We start from the raw sequence: 25049 nt of genomic DNA, 5'->3' as shown, positions 1-25049 counted from the left end.
CTGGTGGGGACAAGAAGAATGATGGGGCTGTTGATGGTCGGTTCAGGCAGCTAAGAAGTGACATTTGATGGTGGGGCTAAGCTGAATATTAAGTTGACAGCCATAGAACACTAAGGTATTGTATGCAAAGCAGTCACTTTCTGAACAGGAAATAAAAGCATGAATAACTCTGACATCCTTTCAGGGACTTAGACACAAAAACATGGAAACGTGTCACCGTCAATTAAACAGTAAATAGTTATGATAAGTGCAGGCATGACATTTTACAATAGACTCTTATTTCAGCATGTGGTGTGACATGTTATTATTTGTACTAAATTTACCATTTATCTTTTGGACACATATTTCAAAATAAACGGAAATCAAATTTTCAATAGTTAAATCGACTTGCCCAAAAACAGGTCATAGTATGATATTGGTTAAAAAAAGTTGTAAAGTCTCATGTTTAAAAGCCCATAATACTTTCTCTTTTAGATCAGTATTGATAACAGTGGCTTCTTTTTTTCTTTGCAATAAATCTGCTAAAACTGCTTTAATTACCGCTTCTGTGCAGTCGCATGATTTTCTCTCATTGCATTCCTGACAGTGGAGGCCCGCCTATAAAGGGCGCCCAGGCGCCGCCCCCCCCCCCTCCCCAATCAGTAAAAAAAAAAATCTAAAAGAAAAAAAGCATGTCCCTTTAAGGAAAAAAAAATCCAAAAAAGGTTCTTATGTGCACTGATTCCGGGCGTCGGGCGCCGGGCACAGTGCAGTATGGGTAGCGCCACATCTGTGCAATCACGGGATTGCAGACGTGGCGCTACATTGGCAGCCCAAAAATGCCTTTGTGGTGCAGTCCATTGCGCCACTTGCTTCCGGCGCGATGGACTGCATTGTTATGGCCGGGCGGGTGCATCCACTATATGTGCTCGTTCCGTCCCGACGTCCCTGGAAGAACAGGAAGTGACGTCGGGACTCGGGGCGCTCAGTGCTAGTACAGGTAAGCTGAGCTATGCCGCCTGCTTCTGCCCCTCTGTAATGGACTGTTTTCTCTGTAAAGTTTGGCGGCAGCAGCAGCGGTCCACCCCCCTTCTTCAAAGATTACCTGTGTTCCAAATTTTTTTTTATAGTGAATATTCGGCCGAAATTGCGGCACCCGCGGGGGGGGTTGGGTTGTCCGCGATTTCGGCTGAATATTCACTATAAAAAAAATTTGGAACACAGGTAATCCAAATTTTTTTTTATAGTGCACATTTGGCCGAAATCACGGCACCCCCACCCCCCCCCCTGCGATTTCGGCCGATTGTTCACTATAAAAAAAATTGGTAACATTGAAATAAGGTGGGGGGGTGTAGGTGCCGCGATTTTGGCCGAATATTCTATAAAAAACGTTGGAACATTGGAAGTTCCGGGGGGGGGGGGGTTTGCCGCAATTTCAGCCTAATATGCACTATAAAATTGGAACTTCCAAAGTTTCTTCTTACAGTGAATATCTGGCCAAAATCGCGGCAAAACCAATCCCCCCCCCCCCCCCGCTTATTCCAATGTTCCAAAGTTTTTTTTTAGTAAACACCCCCCGCTTATTCCAACGTTCAAATTTTTATATTGAATATTCGCCGGAAATAGCCGCCGGAACGCTCTCCCTCCCCCTCCACTCCGTTTATTTCAATTTTTTTTTATATTTAATATTCGGCACAAAAGGCAGGGAACACAACCACCCCCCCCCCACACACTTATTAGCTTATTAACAAAAATATCTGTAATACGTAAGAATTACTCCCCCCGGTTATTAAAAAACATTTTTACTACTACATTTGCGACGATAGTAGCGGGTGTCAACCCCCCCGCGGTTATTAAAAAAAACGTTTTTTATACTTCATTTGCTACAAAATTAGCGGGCGTCAACCCCCCCCCCCCCCCGCTTACCCACTTATTAACAACATTTTTTTTTATATGTAAAAATTAATTACAGCACGGATAGCAGGCGTCAACACTAGCCCACCCCCCCCTCCCCCAGTTATTAAAAAAAAAAAATTATACTTAATGTGCGGGGAAAATATCAGCCGTCAACACCAACCCCCCCACTTATTAAAAAAAATTGAAAATTGTCCTGCGACTTGGGACTGGAAAGTTGCAGGATAAGTCGGACCCGATGAGAACCGTTCATATCTGTGCTACTTCAAGTCACAGCGACTTTGAAGTAGTCCCTGCATTACTTTTGTCCCACTTTGATGTGACTTGAGTCCATAGACCTCCAGAATACATAGGCATTGTTTCAAGTCGCTGCAGAATCGCAGCAAAAAATTGTGGCAGAATCTTGCGACTTTCAGGCTAACGCAGTCTTAAAGTTGCACAATTCTGCCTCAATTTTGACACGACTTAAAGCAATTTTTGTGTATTCTGAAGGTCTATGGACCTCAAGTTGCATCAAAGAGGTACCAAAGTAGTGCAGGGACTACTTTGAAGTCGCTGTGACTTAAAGTCGCACAGATATGAATGGTTCTCATTGGAAATCATGGGGTACGACTTGTCATGCAACGTTGAAGTCCCAAGTCGCAAGACAAGTAATGCAGTATGTCTGCAGTCTCTGGTAATCTTGTGCAGTATGTCTGCAGTCTGGTAATCTTGTGCAGTATGTCCGCAGTATCTGGTAATCTTGTGCAGTATGTCCGCAGTCTCTGGTAATCTTGTGCAGTATGTCCGCAGTCTCTGGTAATCTTGTGCAGTATGTCCACAGTCTCTGGTCATCTTGTGCAGTATGTCCACAGTCTCTGGTCATCTTGTGCAGTATGTCCGCAGTCTCTGGTCATCTTGTGCAGTATGTCCACAGTCTCTGGTCATCTTGTGCAGTATGTCCGCAGTCTCTGGTCATCTTGTGCAGTATGTCCGCAGTCTCTGGTAATCTTGAGCCCATTTAGAGTCCTTCATTACTAACAGTGTAATTTTTTAGTTTGTTTGCACCGATCTGTAAGGCTGCGCTATATACCATGATTTGTGATGCTGGGGCTATATACTCTGTGCTGTGATGCTGAGCTGTATACTCCTGACACTGAGTGGAAGCAAGTGGAATACAGGGGACGGAATGGGTGGATTCTATATAGGGTGTGGCTTATGAGATGTGGGAGGGACCAAATGTGGAGGGGCGGGGTCTTGCGCCCCCCCATCCTAAAACTTCACCAGCCGCCACTGATTCCTGAGCAGAGGGATTTAAGTGGGAGAGGCTGAAATTCCTCACTGACAAATGTAATAATGACAGAGGAATCGTTACACTTTGACCTTGTGTGCTTTTTTTAGATTTACAAACACTTTAGACCTCTTTCACACTGGAGCGTATTGCAGGCGCTATAGCGTTAAAAATAGCGCCTGCAATATGCCCTTAAAAATCTGTCCCCATTCACTCCAGTGTGAAAGCCTGAGGGTCTTTCACACTGGATCGGTGTGCTAGCAGGACGGTAAAAAAAGTCCTGCTAGCCGCATCTTTTGAGCAGAGAAGGAGCGATGTGTTTACCGCTCCTCCTCCACTGCTGCCGATTGAAATCAATGGGACAGCGTGGCTATATCGCCCGCAATGTGCTGCTGCTTGTTGTTGAACCCTTACTCGGCTGCTAGTGGGGGGGGGGGAATGCAGTGGCATATCTAGGGTATGGCAGCCATGGCAAGTGTCATGGGCACCATGGTGAGGGGGGCAGCAAAAAGCCCCCCCGCATGAAAAAAAACACCCGTCCTACCACATGTAGCTCCCGGCGCCAGCACAGCAATTGCTAATATTTCTCCTTCTGCCTGGGGAGGGGAGTAACAGGTGCACCCAAGACGGCCGATGACTGGCCAGACTGGATCCACGTAGGGTAGTGTAACAGTGGTGGAGGTTCCGCCTACCCTCCTTTGGGCATCATCTTATCCCCAGAGCGGGGAATGGGACATGAGGTGAGGAGGAGAAGAGAGGACAGGAGAGAAGGAATGTATGGCGACCCAATAGGGAACCCCGGCCCCAGCAACAGCACCAAGGATAGCAGCCAGGTACTACTTGATCCTTGTCATCATATTCATGTGTGCCAACTGCCAACCAGAAGCAAGCAGCAAAATATAATGCTCAGTGGATTCAATAAATATGCTTAGCCATAGATATCATAAATAAACTGTAATAAAGTGATTTGTGAACAGCTGTTGCACAAATCACTTTATTACACTTTATTAATGATATCTATGGCTATGCATATTTATAATTTATTTAATCTATATTGAGCACTATATTTGATGCCTGGCACACACACACAATCTCACATGATGAAGACTTAAAACTTTCAAGTCATCATGTGCGATTGTGTGTGTGTGCCAGGCATCAAATATAGTGCTCAATTTGGATTAAATAAATGATAAATATGCATAGCCATAGATATCATTAATACAGTGTAATAAAGTGATTTGTGCAACAAGCTCATTAAACAGTCCACATTCAGTGAAAGTTCCTGTACTGCAAACTTTCCAGTGCATTTACTTTCACTGAATGTGGACTGTTTAATGAGCAGGGGCTATTGATTGGCACAGTGGCTGCGTTTGATGGGCACAGTGGCTGCGCTTAATGGGCACAGTGGCTGTGTTTAATGGGCACATTGGCTGCATTTGATGGGCACAGTGGCTGCACTTGATGGACACATTGGCTGCATTTGATGTGCACAGTGGCTGCACTTGATGGGCACAGTGTCGGTGCTTGATGGGCACAGTGGCGGCTTTTGATGGGCACAGTGGCTGTGCTGGATGGGCACAGTGGCTGCACTTGATGGGCACAGTGGCTGCAATTGATGGCACAGTGGCTGCAATTTATGTATTTTTTTCAGTTTGTTTGCGCCCCCCAAAAAAAATTCAGCACCAGCGGCCAGTGGTCCCCAGTGTCCCTCTCTGTCCCCGTTGTGTCCCTGGTTATCTGAAAGATCGGTTTCAAATGTTTTGACAAGGGCGCAGTTTCGGTGCTTGCCATAGGCACTATTTTCACTAGAAATGCGCCGCAAATCCGCCCATAGCGTCAGCGGTAAAAATATCTTCGTTTTACCGCCGACGCTATGGGCGGCACAGTGTGAAAGGGCTCTTAAAGAGGCAGCTAGAGGACAACAGAGGGGGCAGTTGATGGTGGGTACAAGCAATACAGAGCAGACAGTTGATAGTGGGGACATGAAAAACAGCTGTTGATGGTGGAGACCAGGCAGTAGAGAGAAGGAGGCAGTACACACAAGCTCCGGGTTTCATAAGTTCTGACAAGTCTCAGCTGCCCCCTCCTCATTGTTTCCCCTCAGTGTGGTACCAACACTGACCTCATCCTTTACCTGAGGGCCCCCAGTAAGTATTGGATTGGGAGTCAGGTTGCTCATAGTGGAACTATGTGAAGATAAATGTACTCAAGCACTAGTGTGAATATCCAAATATGGTAAGAAATAGTAGATAAATAAATGAATCCAGCTGCAACCATTCAAAATAGTGTTCTGACACCATACATATGTAGTGTAAAAAAACAATAGTGCGCTAAACACAACCTCCTAATCTAGCTCAGTGGTAATAATACACATCTAAAATATAAATTATAAATAATTAATTAGTAACTAAAAAATTCCCCTGTGTCTAGCAATAATCAGATGAAATTACAAAACTATAATTATTAAATGATAAGTTCCTCTGTAAATAAGCAATAATAAAAGGTGTCACCTGAGTATGGATAGACTGTTCACCTCCTGCTTCTCATATTGAAGTTAAATCTCTGAGAGGTAGGTAGTTTCACTCACATTAGTTGACAAACAACCATCGCGTAAAGAACGATCAGTCTCCTCACTCTGCATCTAGTATGCACAAGCACCGTAGATGTCGTCACTAGGGTCCTCCCGACGCGTTGCGTCACATGTCACGTGACTTTTTCAAGGACCTTTTTTACATTTCACTTTATCTATAGTGCATCCTACAGTGACACTAGTTAAGTTGCAGGTGTAAGGCATCTTCGAGCATGTTAGTTAAATGAATTGCCCGTTAAGTCTTTTTGGGGGCTGACCAAATGTTTTTATTTATTTTTTGCATCAGCAAGTCTTACATTTGCAAATTGACCTGGAAAAATGCCAAACAATGCAATAGTCAGCTTCCAAAGACATCAACATGATTTGGGCTTTGAAGATTTTAAGCTGGGTTAGACAAGCGACCGCAAATCATACACAGGCTAATCCACTCATCACTATTAGTAACTATAATCAATTTAAAAATTTGAAGCACAAAAGAATAATCAACAATGTAAAACAAATTAATATCACAATATAAATATATGCTGCAAACGCCAAAAAGATACCAAATTAAAGTAAAATAAAAAACAATTCAATGACTTCATAAAAATGCAGTCCCCTAAACCTCAACCTGCAAGATTGTTTTGTCTAGAATTATTCTGATTTAACTACTTCTAAAGCTATTCAAATAGTGTCAGGATGGCAATGCCTAAAAGGCTACGCTGGATATATAAGTTGACAGACATAGTACATTAAAGCATTGTCTGTAGTACAGTCACTATCTGAGCAGGAAATGAAAGCATGATTAACTCTGACATCCTTTCAGGGACTTAGACACAAAAACACGGGGAAAAAGTCACTTTTAATTAAACAGTAAATAGTTATGATGAGAGTGGACATGACATTTTCCAATACAAAACGATTGCAGGCTCTTATATCAACAACACGTGGTGGCACATGTTATTATTTGCACAGAATTTACCATTTGTCTTTTGGAGCACACATTTCACAATAATATGAAAACTTGCACATAGTGACATAGTAATAGTAAATCAAATTTACTGGCCCCAAAATAGGTCACAGTATGGTATTGGCAAAAAAAGCTTGAACAAACATGACAGGTATTCATTTGGACTACAGAGTAGACTTCTGAAATTCACATCAATTTTCACATCAGGATAAACTTGCCAGGGGTCTAAAATTTGGCAGAAACTTATAGCGTGTTATGTTTATTATCACAATCATTATGACAGAAGTTTAATATAAAAAAAATAACAGGGTGTGTAAACTGTAATTTTAAATTCTTCGTATATGCTCATGCTAGGTAGCCATAGGGTTAACCACACACACACACACTCTGGGGTTGATTTAAAGCGGAGGTCCACACAAAAAGTGAACCTTTGCTTTTCGGAACCCTCCCCCCTCCGGTGTCACATTTGGCACCTTTCAGGGGGGAAGGGGTGCAGATACCTGTATAATACAGGTATTTGCACCCACTTCCGGGAATAGACTACTGCGGGAGTCATGCCTCTTCCCCCCCCCCTCCGCTGTCTTCTGGGAAACACACTGGTCCCAGGAGACAGCGGGGACCAGTGAGGACAGGCCACACCGCTTGCGCATGCGCAGTAGGGAACTGGGCAATGAAGCCGCAACGCTTCACTTTCTGATTCCCTCACCGAGGATGGCTCGGCCTCGGCTGCCGCCATCGCGTGCGCGCTGAACAGGTAAGTGTCCATTTATTAAAAGTCAGCAGCTGCAGTATTTGTAGAATTCAGGTGGACCTCCGCTTTAACTATAAAAACAGAAATGTTGTTCTTAGTAAATGTGGTGAAAATTCACTTTGCAAAGAATACCCAATGAGGTGCAAAAGAAAATAAAAAAAGTATTTTTTGTTCCACATGACTGGATGATAAAAGTCAGTAGACCTTCTGCGCCATCGCTAAGCTAAGTTATGTCTTAGGCCTCGTACACACGATTGGTTTCCTCGGCAGAATCCATCAAGAAACTTGGTGAGAATTTTTTTTTGCAGAGGAAACCGGTCGTGTGTAAATTTTTCAGCGAGGAAACTGTCGAGGAACTCGACGAGCCAAAAAGAGAGCATGTTCTCTTTTTCCTCGACGGGAATGGAGAAAATTGGCTTGTCGAGTTCCTCGACAAGCCTAACAAGAACTCGACGAGGAAAACGATGTGTTTCGCCCGCCGAGTTCCTCGGTCGTGTGTACGAGGCCTCAGTCCCACACATTATATATTCTAGAGTTTGTAGTCTGCCCTAACCAATTGTACATTTTTGGGGAATAAATAGTAGAAAATTAGGAAAAACATGCATTTTACAATACACCCCAGAAAGGTAGGACTTTAAAGGCAATTTAGTAAGAAAATAAAATATATATATATATTGAAAGGACTTAGCAAGATTTATTAAAATATTGTTTAAAATCTAATAGGTGCATTCATCACCGTATAAGACCTCAAATAAAAAATAAGAACAATGCAGTTGATATAATTCAGAAATGTAGATCTCCTTTGTATTTCACTCAACGCGTTTCAGGATATCAATCAATGGTTAAAATGATATCACAATAATGTTACATTAAGGCAGGTATTTTACTTTTGGGTGGCTTCAATGTTCACAATGGCAACTGTTTCACAGCTTTTTAAATGCTAAAACATTTAATGACATGGCGTTCACTTACAGTACAGTATGTGAGCATTTAACCCTTGTGCAGTAAACATAGGTGTCAGCCAGATCATCCGACACCCATGTTGCAGCCTGGGAATCAACCTGGGGAGGAAATTAGGGAAAATATATATATATAAAAATATATTTATATATCTGGTAATTTGAGACCCAGACCCCCCCCCCCCCATGCATCTGCAGCCATAGATCACTACTGATGGAAGACTCTGGAAGGGAGGGAGTTCTGTGACCTAATTTTTGACATTACTACACTCATGATAAAAACCCTACAGGGAAGAAATGTGTATTAGTGATCCAGTCACAAATGTTCTTATTTCCTCAACCTATTTTATTTTATTTTTTTCTCAATGCTCATTGAGAATTGCACCTCACAGAAACAAGAGTCATAGCAGCAACATTATATACACATAAAACGAGTGAGCATCCACACAAATCACAAATAAAAGTCCACAAACATTAGGTGCAAACATCACTGATGTTCAAATCTTCTAAAAAAAAACAGTAAAGTCCAGCAACAAGTGAAAACATTCAACTATGCACCAACTCCGTAAATGTATCTTGAAGAGGCGACCAAGATACTTCACCACAAATAAGGCTGGCCTTTTACCAAATATGAAATATCCCCACCTCAGAGGTCAGCCAGGCACATAATTACCAGACCTGTAGACATTCATCAATGGCAATAGAAGGACACCAACTTCAGTTTTCAGTGATTCAAAGGATCAGCATGTCAGGTCAGGCCACATGCGCACTAATGGAGGAGAACAGAGCTGTATTTTGTTTACCTCTGTAAGTACCTTTCTATTGTTTTAAATAAGTAGTTTTACACTATGTGTGGCCTCTATTCTCCTCCATTAGTGCAGATGGCCTGACATGCTGATCCTTGAAATCACTGAAACCGGAAGTTGGTGTTCTGCTATTGCTATTGATGAATGTCTAGAAGTCTGTTAATTATATGCCTAGCTCATCTCTGTGGTGGGGGTCGCTCATATTTGGTAAGAGCCCCACCTTAGTTGTAGTGAAGGGCACGAGACTTGGTCGTCTCTTCAAGATACATTCACGGAGTCGTGGATAGTGAAATGTTTTCACTTGTTCCTGGACTTTACTGTCTTTTACAAGATTTGCACATTGCTGATGTCTTCACTTTATGTTTGTGGGCTTTTATTTATATGGATGCACACTCACTATACTGTATGTGTATAGATTCTAACATCCAATATTCTGATGCGGAGTGGGTGCTGCTCTGTGTATGCTTTTTCACACTACGTGCAAAATAATATTATTGTATAACAGCAACATTATTTGGATGTCTAATGCACATGGCAGGCAACTTAGCACAGCATTGTGTTCGCTCACTGTATGCGGACAGGCAATCCAGTTGTACTCTTGCTGTTTTGATCCAGCTCATGTTTATTTTGTTTAACCACTTGCTTACTGGGCACATATACCCCCTTCCTACCCAGGAGAAATTATAGCTTCCGGCACTGCGTTGCTTTAACTGACAATTGCGAGGTCGTGCGACGTGGCTCCCAAACAAAATTGACTTCCTTTTTTCCCCACAAATAGAGCTTTCTTTTGGTGGTATTTGATCACCTCTGTGGTTTTTATTTTTTGTGCTATAAACAAAAAAACAGCGACAATTTAGAAAAAAAAACTCAATATTTTTTACTTTTTGCTATAATAAATATCCCATTTTTTTAAAAAAACTTTTTTTTCTCAGTTTAGGTCGATACATATTCTTTTACGGACATCGCAGCCGCCAGGCACGCGCATCGGCACCGCAGTGATGTGCAGTGAGTGGCCGGAGGAGCCGAGGACGTCAATAGACGTCTTCCAGGCATTTGAGAGCCACCTTGTGGCCATCTTTTGCCTATGGCCGGGTTACGAAGTGGTTAATAAACCAGCCACATTTTAAAAGATTAACAAGTTCACAAAGGTCTTTTTTTTGTTTTTTGTTTTTTGTTTGTTTAGTCTAATCAATATAACCAGGCTTTAGGAAGCTGCTAACTTTAAGTGAATTAATAATTTTAAATCTAGAAAACATGTCAGCACTGATAGATTAAAATGCTTTTCAGTCTTACCTCGTTCCACATTTTATTAGTAAATCAGTGCTCTGTCAACTCCTACAGAATTTACAGTATCATCTCATCATGTTCCTGAACCCACTCATCTACAGAACCATAATTCAGAATTAGATGTGGCAGAGCCTATGCTGGGATAAAATAAAGAAGTATTTCAGAATACATTTATGATTACAATGATTACTGTATTATATTAAAACATGTAATATTAACAATATCTATCTTCAGTATACACAGTAAATATATAGATATATCTATAGATATATAGCTATATAGATATATCTATAGATATAAATGTGTTTGTGTTGTGTCACCGGCGCTCATTAATCTTGTTTTATCAATATCTCAAATTTATCTGCTGCAGTATTGGTGCAACACTTATTATAGAAAAAATGTGCTATTTGTAGAGAGAAAAAAAGTATATATGTGTGAACATATATTACTGCGCTGATCATATATATAAATGTAAATATAAGTATAATACCAGTGAATTAAGTGTTCTCCCTTTATCAACCCATATAAATACCCAATTTTGTATGAATTAAATAAATAAATGAATAAATCAAATATCAATAAACAGTGATTATATGCACTAAACCAATCAATGTGCTGTGATCAATAAACACCAAAGAAAAAACACCAAAGAAAAAATGCTCGATATGGTGTAGTATGTTAAAAACTATAAAATGTATTCGCTCAATAGCATAAAAAGATATATATAGATACTCAGTTGAGTTCCTGCACCTATTTTCTGAGAAGAAAAGCTCTGATCTATATATATATATATATATATATATATATATATATATATATATATATATATATATATATTGTAAGGGGTTAGCTCGGTAGCGGGGGGGTGTGGCCTCCTGAGTGGGATCACTACACACTGAATTATACAGAGAGGCAGCTGTGGGTGGTTGAAAAACAAGGGTTATGGTTTATTCTTCCATATTGCTGGAAACAAGTGCAAGCATCCAAACAGCATAAACAAAACAAAACATAAAATAAACCCTGGCCACTTGGGCCGTCTACCTTCACAACACAGGAACCTACATATGGAGTCTGGCACAGCCTATTGCTGGGCAGACACTGCTGGTCTTCCAGCAGAAAACAATAGTCTTTTTGATTTTCTTATCACACAGCAAACATATCAACAACCACTTCACCTTCAGAAGTCTTCCTCAGCTCGCTGCTCTCCTTAACTCAACAGGCCTCAGGATGCAGCATTGAGTAGTAATCCTCTGGACAATTTATAGAGGCCTTAATTTCCTCATTCTGAACAGCTGAAGCTATCCAACGTCCTTAAACCTTTCTGGCTACTTCTGTAGCCGACACCTGATAGTAATTGGTGAATTTTCTAAACAAGGCAGAAATGTATCTCCCGTCTGTGACAACACCCCCAGATTTACCTGACTTCCTGTCACAATATATATATATATATTCATATCCATAGTATTCTCTTTATTATACTTCACTTCTCCTCTCTGCATAATCTAGGCTTTAATTAAACATATTTTTAATATAGTACTTGCAAATTTGTAATGTTTTCTTAGTTACAAATTTGCTGCTTGAAAAAAGTTGTATATTTTCTAGTAATTTACTTTCATCTTCTGTAACTGATTTTCAAAACTAACCAAAAAAATATATATTTAAAAAAACCTGAATGTATTCCTTTTCATTTTATTGTAGGAATCTTTATTTAAGGAATCAGTAGATGCTTTTGTTGCCTTGTACAGATTTATACCACAGGAAAGTGAAGACTTAGCTATGAGGTAATTTACCTTCCCTTTTCTAAAACATATGCTGCACTGTATACTTTTTGATCACTGTTCTTATTTTTATACAGGTCTATTAAACAATGGTGGGAGGACATAGACAGTCAAGTTTCTAAAGGAGTCATTTTCACCTTAGACTTGTGTTAATGCAGAGTCAGGTTCAGGCAGATTACAGAAAAAGTTTGTGTATTTGAACACAGATTATAAATTCAAAGTCTCCCTTTACCAAATCAGTCCAATAAATGTGTGAATACAAACTGGAGTAAGAGAAAATTAGACAAGACAACTAATTACACTAGCTTTCCCCTTAGACAGGATATCTGATTTGTTGATTTAACCATCCTCTTTATTGTCTCTTCCTCCACTTTACAAATGTAACAGCCAGGAAGCAGGAATGAAGATTGGATTTACCATTACCATGGATTTTCAGCGAATCGTACAGATCCAAAATTCACAGTCCTGGTGAAATTACACATAACACCATTTTTTTTTTAACGATAATGCATTGCATGGTCTTTGAACCATGGGCAGAAGATTTAGAAGGACCAATGAAGGGGTTTTGTAAAACCCAGCCCCTTGATAAAGAATAGGGTTCTTTAGGTTTTTGAGGGTTTAGAGCAGCCATGGAGTCAGTGTTTGTAGTTGGAGAGGATAGAAAAAGCTGACAAACAGCATAGGTAATAATTAGAGTTTGCCACTAATTGCAAGCTGTTTATCCAATCATTTCTGTGTTACCTATTTTGGAGGCAGGGATCATTATTGTTGTTGTTTTTTTTACTTTAATTTTAGTGAATGGCTGATATAAGGGGCAGAAGTCACCTGTATGCCTAAGGTTCTCAAAATCCACATTTGTAGCTTACCAACTGTCCTTGTAGCAGCATTTTTTGCAGCACACCAATGTATCTTTTGGAAGAAACACGTTTATGTGTATACTTAGAAACCCGCCCATGCTCAGAATAATGTATGAGACGGGAGCGCACCTTCGGTAAAAGTAGGGTTTGTAATGGAGATAGCACATTCGTCACGCTGTAACAGACTGAAAAGCGCAAATCGTCTTTCACCAAACTTTTAATTAACACGCAGTAACATGAGATTACCAAAAGCAGCCCCAAGGGTGGCGCCAGTAGAAACGAACTTCCCCTTTATAGTGCCGTCGTACGTGTTGTACGTCACCGCGTTTGAGAACAATGAGATTTTGTCTTGACAGTGTGTATGCAAAGAAAGCTTGACAAGATTCTCAAAAAGCCTGACAAGAACCTCATCGAGGAAAACAAAGTTTCAGACCTCGTACACACAACCGAGTTTCTCTGCAAAAACCAGCAAGAAACTTGCTGGGAGATATTTTTTTGCCGAGAAAACCGGTTGTGTGTACATTTTCGTCGAGGAAGCTGTCGAGAAACTCGACGAGCCAAAAGAAAGCATGTTCTCTATTTCTTTGACGGGAATGGAGAAAATTGGTTTGTCAAGTTTCTCGACCGCTTCACAAGGAACTCGACGAGCAAAACGATGTGTTTCACCCGTCGAGTTTCTCGGTCGTGTGTACGAGGCCTCATTTACGACGAGATTCTCGGTCGTGTGTACGAGACCTAAGAGCAGGATCAATTTTCTTCTATTGTTACAATACAGATACTTTCCATTTAATATGGAGTTGCTGAATCAAGTACACCCTGAACTTGTGATATTTTCCCTGCATTTCACAAAAGTTCTATAGAGCGTTACTGCTCTTTGAGGACACCGCTTATACAGTACTGTTCTCCTTTTTTGCTGCCTATTTTTTCATGTTTTAATGCTGCCAGGTTTTACACTGCTTTATCATTTTCAGTCTCTTAATTCTTGCAGAAAAACACCTCCCTAAGTTTTCTCTAATGTATTTCAGGCTAGTCCTGCTATTTAAAACTGTACTGCCGCTTGCCCATTAATACACTGATGTATCATCTGTGGTCTCTTAATTTTTAATGTGAGTTTATTAGAAATTTCCACTCGGCTCCTCCCCCACACGATCGAAGGTGTCGGACACCGCATGAGGAGATCGCTACACTGAGCGAGGCTGCACGTTTGTTTTTTCCATAGGATTCGTGAGTGCGATCACTCACTCAGTACCTATATATTTAGGTTCATGAATATAATTTATATATTTCATCTTTTTTTCACTGTATAAGCATTGAGGGTTGATTTCAGCGCATTATTACATCACATCACAGTTTTTATTAGTATAGTACACTACTTTTTATGCATGCAGCTTTAATTATCTGATTATCTTTGTTATTGTTTTCCTTTGTATTTACCACATTAGCGCTGTAGTATCACTTTTTCATTATTCACACATATATTAGAAACATTTGCATCCCAAATCTCAGATAATAATATAAGTCTCACTCTCCACAACTGTTTTCTATTCTCCACTATCATTGGACTTTCCATCCATTATAGGAGACTGATCTACACAATGGGCCAGATTCACAAAGGTTAGCGGATCTTTAGATCCGTGTAACCTATGTGTTTTAAGATCCGCCCTCGCAAGTTTGTGAGGAAAGTGTCAAATTCACAACACACTTACCTCCAAACTTGCGACGGCGGATCCTAACTCCCCCGGCGGAATTCTAATTCCGCGGCTGGGGGAGTGTACTATTTAAATCAGGCGCGCTCCCGCGCCGATTTAAATACGCATGCGCCGTCCGGGGAATTTCCCGGCGTGCATTGCTCCCACTGACGTCAATAGGACGTCAGTGGTTGCGACGTGAGCGGGACTTGCGACGCGCGTGTTCGTGAATCGGCGTACGCAAACGACGTAGGAAATTTCAAATTCGACGCGGGAACGACGGCCATACTTAACAATACTTACCCCTGCTTTTAGCAGGGGTAAGTATACGACGGGTACCGCGCTACGGAAACGACGTAAGAACACAGCGTCGGGTCCGCGTACGTTCGTGAATTTCGCGTATCTCGCTGATTTACATATTATTCAGTGTAAATCAGCGGGAACGCCCCCGGCGCCATTTTTAAATCCAAAAAAAGATCCGACAGTGTAACACAGTGTGACACTGTCGGATCTCAGCCCTATCTATGCGTAACTGGTTCTATGAATCAGGTGCATAGATAGGACCAGTAAAAATCAGAGATACGATGGTGTATCTGTAGATACACCGTCGTATCTCTTTGTGAATCTGGCCCAATATGTGTAGCAATACACTGGCTGATCATTCCTTTTGTAAATCCTCATCAGTACCTCTAGCACATCTGAAAATTAGCATTAACAATATTAATCTTATGGAAAAAATATTTCACACATTAAACAATACGAATCATTTATATAATAAAAAAACTTTTTCAATCCTGAATAATATCACTAGATATCAGAGATCATTGAGCAATAGAAATTGTTTATGGCATTCAAGGATATTACTGTTAACTTGTTAACCAACTAAAACTGAGTATATCTATCTATCAACTATTGTACAATGTATGATAATCTTCCTTACTTGCAAACCACATGTAATGTACTTCTCTTGGCATATGATAACACTCTTTGTACCAACATTTTGTACCCAATAAAAAAAAATTGTAAACAAAAAAACATACATTAGAATGTCTTATCTGAAAGGCAATAGCTACAAATATATATGGGTAGCACAGCACATGAATAGGCCAAAAACTTCAGGGCGCAATGTAGGATTTACAAAACGCTATTTAATACATTTTTAATAATCAAAGCAAACTCACCCATCCATTCATGTCTCCATGCTTTATTTTGCTGCAAAATCACTTTGAAAAACACCCCTTGGCATATCTGGCCATGGACATCTTGGGTAAGGGCAGATGATGTATCACTTACTTCCTGGAATCCATTTCCCTTAGGCCACTTACACCCTTCCGCGACTTAAAAGTCACGCGATTTTGCTGCGATCTTACAGTGATTTTGTAGCCCCAATTTTGATGCGATTTCAGGGAATGCTTGTGTAAGCTTGAGGTCTATGGACCTCAACTCGCATGAAAGTCGGACCAAAAAAGGTACAGGGACTACTTTGAAGTCAGTGCGACTTGAAGTCGCACATATATGAATGGTTATTATTGGGAATCATGGGGTACGACTTCTCATGCGACTCTGATGTCCAAAGTCACAGGAAAAGTTGCACAGGTGTGAAAGGAGCCTTAGCTAAAGCATGCAAGCAGGAGTGTGTATTTAGCTGAGAAAAACCCTCCCCTCTTAAAGTCTCCTGAGATTTACAACATAATTTTCCTAGGCCTTGATATCAGGAAATAACTGAATACATTATTTAACCACCTTAATACTGATAACTTTCACCCCTTTCTGCCCTTGGCCAATTTTCAGCTTTCAGTGCTCTCTGAGAATGAGAATTACCTAAATTAAATTTTCATAATTTTGTTTGATATAAATATAGCTTTCTTTTGGTGGTATTTAATCACCACTGTTTTTAATTTTTTGGGCTACAAATGAAAAAATCTGAACATTTTGAAAAGAAAAAGCATTTTTCTTAGTTTCCGTTATAACATTTTGCAAATAATTTGTTCTTCATAAATTTTGAAAACAATTTATACTGCTACATTTCTTTGGTAAAAATAACCCATATAATTTCTGTGTGAAAGTTAGAGTCTACAATCATTAAAAATTGATTACACCGGATGTACTGAAGGCCTAATTTCTAGAGGCCCTAAAATGTCAAGACAGTACAAATATCCCCCAAATTACCTCTTTTGGAAAGTAGAGGTCAAAGGTATGAGAGGCATGGTGAGTTTTTTGAAGTTGTCATTTATTCACACAATTCTTTGGAAAATAAGGAGATTTTTTTTCACAAAAATGTCATATTAACAAGTTATTTCTCACACACAGTATAGGCATACTTGCAACTACACCCCAAAACACATTCTGCTACTCTTCTTGAGTATGGCAATACCACATGTGTGAGACTTTTTCACAGCCTGGCCACATAACCACCTCAATACTGGACACTTTCACCCCTTCCTGCCTGTAAACATAATATTTGTATATTTTTTTCACACAAATAGAGTTTTCTTTTGGTGGTATTTAATCGCCACCAGGTTTTCCAAGAAACATTTTGATATAAAAATGCATTTTCTTAGTTTCTGTTATAACATTTTGCAAATAAGTAATTTTCTTAATGTATTTTGACCAAAAGTTATACTGCTACATTTCTTTGGTAAAAAAAACCCATCTTCAGTGTATATTACTTGGTCTGTGTGAAGTTATAGAGTCTACAAGCTATAGTACAAATCTCTGAAAATTGATCATACGTGATGTACAGCCTCTCATTTATTGAGGTTCTAACATGCCAATAGAGTACAAATATCCCCCAAATTACCCCTTTTTGAAAAGTAGACCATCCAAGGTATTTAGTAAGAGGCATGGCGAATTTATTGAAGTTGTAATTTTTTTCCACAATTCTTTGGAATATGAAGAATTTAATTAGTTATTTGATTCGCAAAAATGTCATATTAAGTTATTAACAAGTCACACATGGCATAGGCATACTTACAACTACACCCCAAATCACATTCTGCTACTCATCCTGAGTATAGCGATACCATATGTGTGAGACATTTTCACAGCCTAGCCAAATAAAGAGGTGCAAAATCAGTGGCGGTGTGTTCATTGTACCTCTCTCCAGCCACCCCCCTTTATGAAAATAGATAGATTTATGCATTGCATGAATCTATCGATGGGCACCGCCACCACCCCCTATTCAGGCGTCCGGGCAGTTGGCAAGCTGGTGGGGGTCACAACAGGGATGTATTTAGGTTTTGTGCTGCTCTAGGCCTGACTAAACTTGTGCACCCCCTAATTTAAATATGACCCACCCCTTCCTGTCAAGGCCACACCCCTTACAGTTTAAGACCCACCCTGAAATTTTCAAGTGGGGACACTAGTTCTGATGGCCTGGGGGGTGGGGGGGGCAATGGATTCCCTTAATTTGCATAGATTTCCTCTCACTTCCTGTTTGGCTATGGGACAGGAAGCAAAGGGAAATCTCTGCAATTGGACAGGGATGGTAAGGCTTAATTTCCACTGGCGTTTTTACAGCCACTTTTCTGAGCGTTTTTTACAGCTTAAAAACACCTGTCCATGTTATTCTATGGCATCATGCCCACATAGGCGTTTTTGAGCTGCAAATGGCATAGGCGTTTTTGAGCTGTAAAAAAAACGCAGGACCAGAGCGTTCTGAAGCTCCAGAGTAGAGCTGTAAAAACGCCAGACGTTAAAAAACGCTCAAAAACGCGCGAAAACGCTCAAAAACGCACGAAAACGCTCAAAAACGTGACCGCTGCATTTTTAAAGCTGCAGCTCACAAAATTATTTTTTTTTTTTTTTACAAAATAAACATGGACAGGCGTTTTTAAGCTGTAAAAAAGCCTAACAACAGTGGCTGTAAAAACGCCAGTGGAAATGAAGCCTAAATCCCACAGTTGCAGAATGCCAACCGCCCACATACTGAAAGCAGTGCGGCCGATTTAAACTAAACTAATTTTCCTAACAGTGTAGCGCAAGCCAGCGGAGACACTGTTCGTGCTGCCCCCCTGCAAAGTGCTGCCCTAGGCCTTGTTGGCCTAGGCCAGGATACAACATTTGATGGGGCACAGTAGCGGAATTTGATGGGTGCAGTGGCTGCATTTGATAGCACAGTGGCAGCATTTGATGGCACAGTGGCAGCATTTGATGAGCACAGTGGCAGCATTTGATGGGCACAGTGGCTGCAATTGATGGGCACAGTGGCTGCAATTGATGGGCACAATTGCTGTGTTTGATGGGCACAGTGGCTGCATTTGATGGGGCACAGTGGTCACATTTGATGGGGCACAGTGGCTGCATTTGATGGCACAGTGGCTGCAATTGATGGGCACAGTGAGGCTGCAATTGATGGGGAGTTTGTTTGCATCCCCCCCCCCTCAAAAGTCTTAGCACCAGCGGCCACTGCTTATCCACTTTAAGACCAGACCTTATTCCAACACTTTTTGTATTTTTTCTTGAAAATTACTTAGAACCCCCAAACATTATATATTTTTGTAGCAGAGGCCCTAGAGAATAAAACGGTGGGTTTTGCTAATATTTATGTCACAGGGTATTTGCGCGACAGTTTTTCAAACACAATTTTACACACTAACGCATAAATACATTTTAATGAATTTCAATGCACACAGAGACAATATAATACCCAAATTTTAGGCAACATATAAAATATGGTGTTGCGCCGGGTAAATAGATACCAAACATTTCACGCTTTCAAATTATGCACACTTGTGAAATGGCACAAAACTTTGGTATTTACAAATCTCCATAGGTGAGGCTTTATAAGCCTTCATTGATTACCAGTTTAGAGTTACACAGGAGATCTGGTACTAGAATTATTGCTCTCTCACGTTTGGTGGGATCACTGTTTACGTATGTGTACAGGACCAACACGTGCATTCGCCTTTGCATGCAAGCCCAGGGAATTGGGTTGCTTTAAATGTTTTATTTATTGATTGGACACTGGTACACTAACAGATGTTTTTGAGCACTTGTATACTGACAGATGTTGATTGTCCACCGACAAACACTGACAGATGTTGATGTCACAATAGAACACTATTGCACTATTTCAGATGTTTTTTGCACTGGTATAGATGGTCATGGGAACACTGTGACATATGTTTTGTGCACTTGTACAGATGTGATGGGGTACTGTGACAGATGTTTTGTGCACTGGTACAGATGTGATGGGACACTGACAGATGTTTTGTGCACTGGTACAGATGTGATGGGGCACTGTTACAGATGTTCATGGGGACACTGTAACAGATGTTTTGTGCACTGGTACAGAAGTGATAAGACACTCACATGTGTTTTGTGCACTGGTACAGATGTGATGGGACACTGACAGATGTTTTGTGCACTGGTACAGATGTGATGGGGCACTGTTACAGATGTTTATGGGGACACTGTAACAGATGTTTTGTGCACTGGTACAGAAGTGATAAGACACTCACATGTGTTTTGTGCACTGGTACAGATGTGATGGGACACTGACAGATGTTTTGTGCACTGGCACAGATGTGATGGGACACTGACAGATGTTTATGGGGACAGGGACAGTGGTGCAGTGGTGCTTGGTGTACTGAGTGTGTGGATCTGTGACATCTATTTAAAATTAGCACAGGCTACTCACATGGCGGCTGAAACCAAACAGCATTTAGCAATCACATAAGGACTGTAGATAGCAGTCGCCCCACTGAGAAAGTTCTGTCCAGAACGTAACGCGTACGGGGGAGGCAGCTACGTATGACGTCACCCGCTGCTATCTACAGTACTTATGTGATTACAACATGCTGTTTGGTTTCAGCCGCCATGTGAGTAGCCTGTGCTAATTTTAAATAAATGCTTGTTTATACTCAAAACGGAGAGCACTTAGATTCTTCCTTTATATTATTTTTGCATACCTGCATTGTCTGCTGAGCTTAAGGGAGATTGCTTTCTTTGGAGTTCTAAGCAATATTTGGAGGATTCACTCTGAGGCATTTGATCTTCGGCTTATCTGCTTACATGACTTCCTGGTGATTCAGGGGTCCATGCTGGAAGGTGAGAGTACCTAGAGAGACCTATGGTAGAGGGATTGTCACAATTTGTGAATTCTTCAGCACTGGTGGATCAATATGGACCTTTTCACTTTTGCCACATGCTTAACATATTTAATATGTTATATTGGATATTGATTTGCACATTTATTACTTTATTTATTTATTTGGTTATTATTGCACTTCACTTTTCCTTATTATATGATTTTTCACTAGAATTTTGTGTTTTCTATAGTGTTCAGCTTGCATACAGGGGGTTTGGTTATTAATTTTTGCGCTGATTGCACTTTTTTGCTTGTAATTTAATTTTACACAAAAATGTACACTGAAGCCGTGTACACACGATCGGTTTGTCTGCTGAAAACAGACCGATGGACTGTTTTCATCAGACAAACCGATCGTATGTGAGCCCAATCGTTTTTATTTCTATCGGTGTAAAAAATAGAACATGTTTTAAATTATTCCTATGGATTAAAAAAAACGATAGAAAAATCCGATCGTCTGTGTGGAACTCCATCGGACAAAAATCTACGCATGCTCGGAAGCATTGAACTTAATTTTTTTTCGGCTCGTCGTAGTGTTGTACGTCATCGCGTTTTGGCACGGTCAGAATTTTAGACTGATGGTGTGTAGGCAAGACTGATGAAAGTCAGCTTCATCGGATATCCGACAAAAAAATCCATCAAATTAGATTCCATCAGATATCCGATCGTGTGTACAGGGCTTAATACACTGATATTGGAGCCAACAGAGATTAATTATCAAAAAGTTGCATCTAGAATACGTCCAGTCAACATATACATTTCAATGCTGATATCATAATTTTACATCCATAGTTCAAATGAGAAAGTATAAAACAAACATGCGGAATCCTTATATTTGGAGCAGAAAGAAGAATCATAGGAAAGAATATGTTCTAAATTTACATCCCTAGCCTATTACTTTGGAAACAGGTGGTATAGTACGATCCAAACTGACCTAGGAATCTCAGATTTTAGCAAACTTTTGTGGGCATCCTCTGTCAATTTGGTAGCATACTTATTAACGTGGAATGTGTGGGCTAGATTCAGGTAGAAGTGCGGCGGCGTAACGTATCGTAGATACGTTACACCGCCGCAAGTTTTCATCGCAAGTGCCTGATTCACAAAACACTTGCGATGAAAACTACGCTGGTGGCCTCCGGTGTAAGCCCGCGTAATTCAAAGGGGCGTGTGCCATTTAAATTAGGCGCGCTCCTGCGCCGGACCTACTGCGCATGCTCCCTTTTGAATTACCTGCCGTGCTTTGCGCGACGTGACGTCATTTTTTCGACCGACGACGCGCGTAGCATAATTCCGTATTCCCGGACGGCTTACGCAAACAACGTTAATTTTTAAATTTCAACGCGGGAACGACGGCCATACTTTAACATGGGCTGTGTAAAGTTAAGGCACCCAAAACGACGACTAACTTTGCAACGGGAAACTAGACTAGCGGCGACGTAGCGAACGCAAAAATCCATCGTGGATCGCCGTAACTCCTAATTTGCATACCCGACGCTGGTTTACGAATCAAACTCCCCCCAGCGGCGGCCGTGGTACTGCATCCTAAGATCCGACAGTGTAAAACAATTACACCTGTCGGATCTTAGGGATATCTATGCGTAACTGATTCTTTGAATCAGTCGCATAGATACTCTGAGAGATACGACGGAGTATCTGAGATACTCCGTCGTATCTCCTTTGTGAATCTGGGCTTAAGGGCCAGATCCACAGCCAGCGGGCGCAACTTATATATTCCGATTTAAGTTACACCGCCGCAAAATTTCTACCTAAGTGCCCGATCCACAAAGCACTTACCTTGAAATTTGCAGCGGTGTACCTTAAATCCGTCCGGCGCAAGGCGGGCCCAATCTAATGGGGCGAGTCCCATTTAAATTAGGCGCGCTCCCGCGCCGGACGTACTGCGCATGCTCCCGATGCGATTTTTCCGACGTGCTTTGCGTTACGTTACGTTGTGCCGAGTTTTGCGACGGGTAAAAAAGAGATGCAACGGGTGAAAAAAAAAATTTAAAGAGAAATTTGTCAGCGACGCGGGAAAGACAGGTATACTTTTACATGGTGTACTAACTTTACACTTTGTAAAAGCAGCCCTATCTTTGTGACGGCAAACTAACACTTACGGAGACATAACGAAAGGAAAAACCTTTGTGGATCTCCGTAAGTGCTAATTTGCATACCCGACGCGGAATTTCGACGAGAAATGCCCCCAGCGGCGGCCGCGGTACTGCATCCTAAGATGCGACAGTGTAAAACTATTACACCTGCCGGATCTTAGGAATATCTATGCGTAACTGATTCTATGAATCAGCCGCATAGATAGAAACAGGGATACGACGGCGTATCGGCAGATACGCCTGCGTATCCCTTTTGTGGATCTGGCCCTAAGTTCCTAGCTAAAAAAAATTTTTTTTTTTATCAAGTTGTTAAATAGGCATAGAACTTTTATAAAACTGTGCACTGATACTGTCAAACAGCATTGATGTTTTAATTTGTTTGTATCAAAAATAATGACTTAGATAAATATGCAAGCAACTTGGCACTTGTTATTTGTCTGTAACTGTAACTTTCTAAGTGTTAGTAAATACATAAAAGGGATCTTTCTTAGAACACCACATAAAAGTTGCTACTTGAAATATTTGTATAATTTATTCATGGCCCTAGTGTTTCAATTTAAAAAGTTAAGCTGACGCTCAAATATTTATGATTAAAACTCATTTACCATGTGCCAGCAGAGTCTTTTCACTTCTATGTGCATCCAAAGAATTAGACAAACACCACCAATCCTTTTTTTTTGTTTTTGTTTATTGCAGTGGTGTGAACAGACCTTCATCAAAGAACCTATTAATATACAGAATTACTACCATAATTTCATTTTATCTTTTTATCATTTTATTTTTCTCTCCAATGTTTATAATGTTCTCTGTTAGTTTCACTTTAAGTCTGTGGAAGGTATTTTGTGTTGCAAAAATCTTAAGGTTATGTAAAATAGTATATCATAAGTAATAGACACAAAAAAAGCTTTTCCTAACCTAGCTGTTTCCTTATTGCAATTTTTTACACACACATGCCTGCTTAAACAAAAATATCCTGCTTTTACATACTGTATATAGATGTATTTTTTTTTTTTTTTTTTTTATGAGTGTTTAAGCTGACAAACAATGGACCAGAATAGGCACATCAAGAAAGACAGAAACCACACAAATGTTATGGTTCATTCAACAATCGTGTTGTAATTTATACACACAAATTAGTTCCAGCCATAGCTTTAGCACAAACAAGGTAAAAGTATAAACTTAGGCAGATACAATTGTAATTATTGTGCAAAGAGAAGAACAAATGCAGTGGCTTTGCTTCTTTTTTTCCCCAGACAATATCTCGGTTTTATAGAACATAATGTCTTAACATAATGACGAGTACACACGACCGTTTTTCATGATGAGAAAATGCAATTTTTTTTAATTGGTCGTGAAAAACGATCGTGTGTAGGCTCTAGAGCATTGTTCTTGACGAGAAAAATGGCCATTAAAAATTTAGAACCTGCTCTATTTTTTCTCATCGTCTTTTATCTCGTCGTGAAATATGGCGCTGTGTACGCTTCATAATCAGCACAAAGAGTGGCGCCATTCTAATGGAACTTCCCCTTTATAGTGCTGTCATACGTGTTGTACGTCACCGCGCTTTGCTCGAGCATTTTTTATCACAATCGTGTGTATGCAAAGGCAGGCTTGAGAGGAATCACATCGAGAAAAACTTAGTTTTTATTTCATGACATGAATAACGGTCGTGTGTACGTGGCATAAGACTGCAGATTTTGTGTTCCTCCTGTTGACCATCTTTTCCTCAGCCAATATGTTGTATCGAGAGTTGACAATATATTAGGACAACATTTCAAACTGGTGTTCTTTGGCCAACATTCAGCACTTTCAGCGTTTTCAGTTCTTTTTCCATTTTAACTTAATGTCACAGATGTCTCAGACTGCATTACGGCTCATAAAATCTACATTCCCTTGCATAATTAAATACATACTAATAGCTGTATTTGAAAATATTGTTACTTGCATTTGTTAAGACGGGAAAGTGTTTTAGCAGCACTGGAATTTAATGGGAGCTGCCATCAGTGGATTGAATATTGC

The 25049-nt window shown here is 40.4% G+C and overlaps 1 protein-coding gene across 1 annotated transcript in view; it reads left to right on the top strand.

Annotated features, from left to right (window-relative positions):
• The window catches only part of STAC (SH3 and cysteine rich domain), a 341115-nt gene that overhangs the window by 294332 nt on the left and 21734 nt on the right, over window positions 1–25049 (top strand). The window contains exon 8 of the mRNA XM_040353299.1: window positions 12204–12286. Coding sequence (XP_040209233.1) covers window positions 12204–12286 — 83 coding nt within the window. The remainder of the gene's footprint in view (window positions 1–12203; window positions 12287–25049) is intronic.

Source organism: Rana temporaria, chromosome 5 (genome assembly GCF_905171775.1).
Source record: "Rana temporaria chromosome 5, aRanTem1.1, whole genome shotgun sequence".
Lineage (NCBI taxonomy): Eukaryota > Metazoa > Chordata > Amphibia > Anura > Ranidae > Rana > Rana temporaria.
The sequence above is the reverse complement of the archived record's forward strand: the minus strand, read 5'-3'. Positions and strand labels throughout refer to the sequence as shown.